An 8514-nucleotide genomic window follows, 5' to 3' on the forward strand; every position below is an offset into this window, starting at 1 on the left:
AATAATCTTATTTTCTTAAATTTTTGATGAAATGTTATATTTGTTTAGATTTTTTTGAACTTATGTGCGATGTGCCATTAAATTTACATCAAATTTCCGGATTATTATTAATTAGAGTTTTATTTTCTTGTAGTTTTTTTTATAATCTGCTCAATCGAATTCATACTTTATTTTCTTACATTTTTAATGGGTAAAATAGTTAAGTAGAGATATAAAAAAAATATTTTATTATCATGATTTGTTTTAAGTTAAATATATATATATATACATATATATATATATATATCCAACCAAAATCTCCCGCAACCATTTGGAATTCAGAGGCTTCAAGCGGTTGGGACCGATTGGGAATATTTTGTGTAATTGATACCAGTCCCTAGCAACCGCTACCTCTCGCAAACGTTCCAAGTGGTTGGGAGCGATTGTGAACGGTTTGTGTGATTGGTACCAATCCTTAGCAACCACTACCACCTGCAAACACAATGTTTGCGGGAGAACCAATCAACATCTCAATATAGGAGGACAACTTAATGTAATCTCTCGAAAAGAAAGCTCACACTTGATGACTTGGACAAGAGCTCACGGGAAAAGGGTTGAACAAGAGCATCCTGAACTCCAAAGAGTCTTTATCCAAAAAAAAAAAACAGAATCCGAAGATGCAAAAGACATTAATAAAGAAAGATAAAGCTTAAAGTCTTAAACCATAACCAAAAGTTAAGCCCTAAGATAATTGAGATGATCTTACTCTTCCACGGTTCCACCGTAACCTAAGGTGTTGGAAAAGCTTTCCCATTTGTTTTTTTTTTTTTAATCTTCACATGTAGTCTAAAGCTTTCTTCGGTGGCCTGATCCAAAGATTCTCAAGAGGACATAAATCCTCCTGTTCTTTGCCACTGCTTACGCGGATAATACCTCTCTTCATCAAACGAATACGATACACAACGCTTGACATTAAACCGAAGCCTCGGAAAGTAAACACTGTTCCTCATCCATGGGAGATTGAGTCTCATCTCAGAGGAATAAAGGCTCGTAAATATTGTCAATCCATCAATTGTACCACTATTGATCTCCTCCCAATGGAAAACCGTCTAATTTGTACACAATCGGTTTCTCACCACCGCATGTAAACATCTTGAAGAACACTCCTTTCCGCACAGCCAAGAAAATTCTCTTCTTCTTCCGCTCATATTGGTAGTTATATAAGTAGGGACATTGCCGTGAAAATAAATAACTATAACGCCATTCCCGAGAGGAAGGTTCAAAGTAATATAAGCTTCCTTTACCATCAAGGCAATAGAACCGACGTTTGGCATAGACAATATTGCTGTGCTTAAGTATATCACTGCCATAGCTAAGATGGAAATATAAATCCTCAGTAACCCATTCAGGTGCTTCAGGATGACAAGTGCTTGCAGTGACCACACCATACCTAACATGCTTAAAAGCCAGCAATACGCAAGTACCTGATGTAGGTGCGCAAGAGAAAGCGATTGCATCATATGATAACGCATATTTTGGTAAGTTAATGAGCTTACGAGTAAACGGGTTGAAGAAGAACATTTCGTTTGAAGTGGGTTTGCGCATTAGTAACCATCCATCTCTTGAGTAACACACCGTGGATTTAGCTAACTGGGGTAAATTCAGTGTGTACATCTTCTGCTGCAATGGATCATAGAGTTCGAACAAGTTTCCACGTTTTGGTAAGTACATAAGCCAAGGAGGCTTGTCTACCTTCCGGACATATAGACCGGCTTCGCGCCATGTTTTGCAGACAGCAGATGCACGAATATTATCTTTTAAGTCGAGCTGAGATATTATTACTTCCAAGAGACATAATGTCAGGTCAGCAAAACTTGGATTCTCTGCTTCCTTGTTCTGATTCTTGCTCACAATGTAACCGAATCGCTTCACATCTCCGTTTGACCTGTGAAAGAGTTTTGGATCAACAAAATAGTGAACTTTTTGCATTTCTAAGACTCATAAGTTAACAAATGCAAATTACAATTTACAGTCATATGAATCTCAGTGTTATGATGTTGTGGGAGGATTCTATTACCACGAATTGCAATGAGATGCATCAGATATAATAATGATAAATCTGACAGACAGCTATGGTGTTCCTATTAAATCTGTTTGTTCTACAAAATCTTAAAACATTCTAGTGATTTTCTGTTACATTTTCGGTATACATAATCTTTAATTATTACAAAACTTAAGAACACTAGAACACGTCAGGTCGGTCCTATTAGATCTGACAATTTCCAAGGAAACATTCATATAGCCTAAACTGCTTAGGGTTTATATCTTCCGTCACAAAACCAGCTACAAAATAAAAAGACATGAACTTTTCTATATATCCGGTTCTAAATCTATTACAAAGAAAAAGAGAAACTCACGAGTTAAACCTCCCATTCTGGTCGGGCATAGTGATAGACGACGATGAAGAGAGGAACGAAGAAATTGAAAATTTCTCCAACGAGCCGCCATAAAGGGAACTTTGCTACATAAAAAAAAAATTGCTTCGAGAAAATTCGCCAAGTCCACTCGTAACCCTTTTATATTACTTCAAAAAAACCTGATTATTTGCGAGTCGTACGTGTGACGAAACAAACGAATCACTAGCTATGTACGTTACTGCTGACGTGGTGGGCATTTTATAAGTACAATACTGATTTTATAAATAACTAGAATCGGATCCGTGCTACAGCGCAGGGGAATATTCTGATATTGTTAGAATAATTTTGTCGATAGAGTAATCGTTTATATTGGAGAAAATATGAATTTTATACAATTAAAAGGAACAAAAGAGAGTGAAGCATATAATCTGATGGGATATAAATATAATTAAATAATAATTTATTTATTGTCAAAAAGTATACAAATTTTTTATTGTTAAACCGACATCCGGTGGTGGGTTTATTCGGTGGAATTTTTAGAAAACCGACATTTGGGTCTATTCGGTTTTACAATGAGAAAACCGAATTTTCCTTAAACCAAATAACCTGATCTGAATGACCCGATTAAACCGAACGTCCATGGCTAGTTTATATATACTGAATTTTTAGTTTATGAATTTTAATTGCGTTTTTTTAAAATATATTATACTAACTTGTAAGTAAATAAGATTGGGCTATATATTTAAAATGGTGTTTGTATAAAATATTGGGTTTGGGTCTAAATTTGGAGACATTTCCGATTTAGGCTTCGTTGGCCTTTTTGGTCAAATTTTTTTTTCCTCCGTCTTGATATCCGAACAAACAAACTTTTTTTTTCACTTCTTCTTCCTCACCAAAAAACATCTTCCATCGTTTTGAACGACCATCTTTCATTCTCTCGACCTCAAATCCCTAAATTAGAGTTTTGATTCTCGAATTACACCGTATAATCAAATTCACTACTTCATTAATCCACCAAATCTATTTTCTGTAAAGTATTAAATCCGAAAAGGAGAGAAGCTGCAATTAGTTAAATCTATTTGGTGTTTATCAGTCGGAGAATTCAGTTTTGACCCATTAGTTTATCGAACGGACTAACTAATTCAATCGCCTTGGTAAGTTGATTATGATTTCGAATTGCTTTTTTTTAGATTGTTTCGATTTTATAGGTATACTCTTTGTGTACAGCGTTTATATGAATCTAATTACCATTCATATTGTTTTGTTCAATTCCAGGATATACAAATTGAGAAGTTTTGAAAACAGTACAGAAGATTATAACAAAAAAAAACAGTTAAATTAATGTGGCAAGTGAGTTCTTGGGAAGCTATAGTTCTTGGAAAATCTGGAATAAACAGACTCTCTACAGTCAACTCTTTCAATGGAAGCACTATAAAAAGGTCAGTTATTTAATTCTTTTGATGCTATATAGTTATTAGTATTCTTATTATGAAACATTCACTTAATAATATCGAAAGTATTAGTGAAACAAACAAAAACACTTTCACTTAAGATAGAAGAGAATATTTGAGCTTTAGATTAGAGCATTTAATTGAAAGATATTCCATCGTATATGAACATACACATGCAAGTTTTAGATGGATGACCGAATTTGAACAACTGCTGAAAAAAAAGAAATTGTCTTGTATTCAAACTATCTCAGTCGTAACCTGAGATTAGGACAACTATAAACCAGAGTTACAATATGAATGGAAAAATAAAAAATCATTTCCAAAGTAAAGAGTGATTTACCTTGTTCCAAGCATCTACCACTTTGAAGGACCTCTTTGTAAAAGACATCAAAATTTTCTCCCGTATAAGAAAGATGATCTTTAGTACTTGTGACTTTAGAGACGACTAAATAGAGGTTTTAAAATATATATTTTTAGAATATAAACAGTTTTTTTTACCAAAACAAAAGAATAATATAAACAGTTTTAATCAGTTGAATCGATTTAGTTTTAGTACTTTTGTGTTTTTAAGAACACATCTAAATGATTCTCTTTTGTGGAAGCAGAAGAAAGTAGTCGGAGAGCCAATTCTTCTTCTGGCTTATTTTCAAGAACATGTCATACTAAGACCTCTTTTGGTAACCTAACAAATAAATTGTTGAAGTACAAATTAGAAAACTTGTAGATCATCTATATTATATATGAATAATAATAATAATAAGAAAGAGTAGCTCATCTATATTATATTTCTATAGACTCACAATTGGTTTACTTGAATTCTCTAGCCTGTTTTGAATGGTTTAATGTACTGTAAATCTGTGATAGGCACGAGAGCGGCTGCCATTGAAGAAGGCTTGAAAGAATACAGAACGGAGAAAGTTAAGAAGGTATGATGATTGAACCTTCGATTAGTATCATCGTATTTATAGGAAGTCGTCACGTATTGATAGTATAATTTAGGGTATATTCGTAATGTGGGATCGAAATCTTCGTAGTTAATTAGGTAATATATTCTTAACAATGACTATATATATATTGTAGGAGTAGTTAAGGATAGAAGTTGAATCAGATTTTGAATTAGGAATATATTACAAAACTAAAAATGCGTCTTAGTAAGATTTTAGAATATTATTAAAAGATTGATATCTGTCAAATTAAATAATTTAAGTAATTTAAGTTATGAGATTGAATAGCGTAATCAATGTATTTAATCGTTTGACTTGATAATAAGATTATAAGAATATAGACTAACTTATTTGCATCCCTTTTCTTTGCAGCCCATAATAGTCCATTATTCGTTTGACGGGAGCCATTAGTAGGTCCGTCGAGAAAGTGATAATTCTGTTACAATATCCGATTAATAATTGCCGGGTTATTTCTAATTTAAAACCCGACCCATAATATTGAAATGTCTCATTTAACCTTAATGACTTGACTTCAGTCTAATTTCGAGAGGGGCATTTTCGTCTGAAATGCAAGTTGTACTTCTCTTTTACTATAATAAAGATAAAAGTACAGAATGGATTCCTAGCTTTTAACACTTAGCAACTCCACTACCGATCCCAAGAACGAACAAAATCACTTGGCTACCTCCAACATGGCAACACATCCAACTATTAAATACAATTTTGATGCAAGTTTCGATTATCATACACAACAAGCAACAAGTGGATGGATCTTCAGAAACAATCGAGGAGAAGTACTTGTATGGAGAGCAACAAGACTAAGTTCAGTAGGATCTCCCTTAGAAGTGGAAACAAAAGGACTTTTAGCTGCGATTCAGTAGGCCTGAATCAGGGGTTATCATTCACTGGTTTTCGAAGGAGACTGTGAAGTTTTAATCAAAATAGTTAATAGACAAACACAGAATGCTTCTTTAACAAATCTCATTCGAGATATTAATCTTTGGGCATCCAAATTACAAAAAGTTTCCTTTACTTTTACAAAGAGAGAATGTAATAGTGTAGCTCATGCTCTAGCAAAATTTGGTTGTATTGATTCTACATATTACATTAATTCTGTATTGAAGCCTCTTTGGCTAAGAAACTCTCAATGTAATGATCCATCTTAATCAATATATATTTCATTTGAGGAAAAAATAATAATATAAAGGTACAGAACCACTGATTTTTGTAGGTGTCGTGTGGAACTTAAGTGTTGATTAGTTAGCGTTTGTGAGAGGTAGCGGTTGCTGGTGATTGGTGTCAATCACGCAAATCGTTTTCAATCGCTTTTGACCGTTTGAAATTACTGAATTTCAAAAGTGGTTTTTCTCAAGCGTTTGCGGTTGCGGATGATTGCGATTGAGATTTTTTTTTAAAAAAAAGATGCAAATCTAACGATACTGAAATATATTTTTTATATATTCTACCTAACCATTGTACGCATTAAGGATGAGAGAATATAAAATACAAATAGGATGAGGAGATTTATAAATAAACAATTACAAGAATATAAGATTCTAACTAAGATCTATACTTAATAAGAAAACCAAGATCTATACTTAAGAAGAAGAAGACAATTACAAACGTTGTCCAAATAAAAATTCCAACCAAACCTTGACCAACTTTATGTACAAAAACCTTTAAAAACTTGATGTAAAGTTAATGGCACATGACACATGGCAGTATGGCACATATGTTCAAAAATATCTAAGTAAATATAGAGTCTGATTGGTAACTTACTCAAAGTTGTATAGAAAAACTGTAAGCTGTTACAGAATAGAGCAAAGCTGTAAGAAAGAGTTGTACAAAAAAGTTGTATAAAAAAACTGTACAAAAAAGCTGAGAGTAAAGTTTTTAATAAAAAAAAAAAAAAACAGGTTCGCCCTAGCCGTTTCTTTCTAGCACAATCTTCGAGACTTCTCTTCCCGGCGGCGTCGAATCAGATCAGCGCCGCTGGGACTTTGCTCTGCCACAGCCATCCTCTCCTCTTTACCACACTCTGTTCTGGACTGCTTTCGAACCCACCGGAGGTTCACCGGTTCCCCAAGTTACTCCGGCTCTGCTACAACTTCAATTCCTCTTCTCCCCTTCAGCTCATCTGGTGGGTCTTCTTGGTGAGGTGATTCTCTCAAGACCCCAGCCTTTCGACGACAAATCTGAGATCTCGGAGTGCCCTATGGTTCCTGCTTGTCGTCTATCTTACCGGATCCACTCGAAGTCATCCTTATCACCTCCTGTCTCCTTGGGTTCATCCCCAATCACCAAGTGTTCTACTTGGTTGATGTCGGAAGGGATCTCTGTCTTGACGCCGGATCTGAGCGAGATGGTGACTGGAAAAGCTTTAACCCTGGCAACTCCTTTACCTCCTCCTACACCTCTGGCCATTTCAGTTCGTGGTGCTGCTCTTAATCTCATCGATCTTCCGCTTCACCCGCTGCAGTTTGAATCCACAAACCAAACCAAAATTAATTCTTCTCAATCCAGGTTTGAGCCCAAATCACACTTGCGAACCCTGGTAGATAGAGCTCCTCGATTTATTTTTGTTACATATCTGAGTCTGAAGTTTTTTAGACCCCCTAGTAGAGCATCGAGTACAACCCTTCTAGTTCCCTCTGCGTCTGATTTTACTGGCCATAGAAACTGTAATAGCGTTGCTAAAGCCTCTATAGTTTGGGTAGTTCTCCATCCTTATCAAGATCAACTTATTAGTATGTACCAAAAGCTCTCCAATGGGGAGTTTTTCCCTTTACTAAACTCGTCTCTTTACACTCAAATGGGTAGAATCTAGTCTTGATAATCTCATGGAGAGACCAAGCTTTGGCAATGCTTGGTCTCCACCTTTCTTTCATTTGATTCTCTACAATATTCTCTAAACTATTCTAAAGGGTTATTGGGTTATCTTTGGTGTGAGAGTGTTGTTGCCTCTCATACTTATTCTTGAGTATACACAACTTATATTGGCATGTATAACTCCTTCTTTATCTTAAGAACATTCTCATTGAGTTGTATCTTAAAGGCTTTACACATAACACACAAATTCCACTTTAAGTGTTCTTGTGAGTTTATATTGGAGTAGAGTGTATCTTGCAGCTCATTCTCTCCAAATTCTAACAGTTAGAAAGGTGCCACGCTTATTTAGCAAGCAGTGCTTGATTGAAATCACCCAAATCCTTAAAACCCAGACCTTTTTCAGTCTTTGATTTACACATCTTACTCCACGTCACCCAAGCAATCTTCTTACAATTGCTCTACTAAAATTCACGCATGGCACTTGTAATTTTTCTACACAAATTTTGTCTTTAACGAAAACAAGACATCACATATACTGGTAAGTCCATGGCGATAGATTTCAACAAAATTTCTTTGCCTTCCAGCGACAAAGATTTTGCATACCAGCCCAGAAGCCTGTTCTGCAGTTTATCTCCAATAAAAGCAAGCAAAGCTTGTTTTGAGCCTTTAAAACACTCCGGTAATCCCAAGTAGGATCCTACTCCTCCCTCTTCAGAAAAAAAAAAAAAGCTGCCCTTCTAATTCATAGTAGATTTTAAAAGTTATTTACTAAAAACATATAAGACCCCTAAATTAACATCATGTATTCACCAACAATTATTATTAATTATATTATTTATTCATATGTTCTTCATACATATAGCATCAACTAATAAGTCTAATATCATGACATGC

General features: G+C 34.8%; 1 protein-coding gene and 2 long non-coding RNA genes across 3 annotated transcripts; 1 reads left to right on the forward strand and 2 right to left on the reverse strand.

Moving 5' to 3' along the window:
- Nucleotides 1-794: 794 nt before the first annotated feature.
- On the reverse strand, nt 795-2497 carry LOC104748466 (F-box protein At4g00893). Its single transcript, XM_010470106.3, is given in 4 exon segments — nt 795-886; nt 888-1082; nt 1084-1924; nt 2397-2497. Coding segments are annotated over 4 exon segments (1137 nt in total). The 5' UTR covers nt 2426-2497; the 3' UTR covers nt 795-814.
- Nucleotides 2498-3164: 667 nt separating this feature from the next.
- Nucleotides 3165-5419, forward strand: LOC147948250 (uncharacterized). Its single transcript, XR_015577624.1, has 4 exons — nt 3165-3550; nt 3672-3835; nt 4712-4773; nt 5164-5419. It is a non-coding gene; the product is annotated as an uncharacterized LOC147948250 (long non-coding RNA).
- LOC147948251 (uncharacterized) lies at nt 3920-4773 on the reverse strand. The gene is made up of 2 exons (XR_015577625.1): nt 4648-4773; nt 3920-4529 (listed from the first exon to the last, which is right to left on the reverse strand). It is a non-coding gene; the product is annotated as an uncharacterized LOC147948251 (long non-coding RNA).
- Nucleotides 5420-8514: the final 3095 nt, after the last annotated feature.

This window comes from Camelina sativa, chromosome 2, assembly GCF_030686135.1.
Source record: "Camelina sativa cultivar CO46 ecotype springtype chromosome 2, ASM3068613v1".
Classification (NCBI taxonomy): domain Eukaryota; kingdom Viridiplantae; phylum Streptophyta; class Magnoliopsida; order Brassicales; family Brassicaceae; genus Camelina; species Camelina sativa.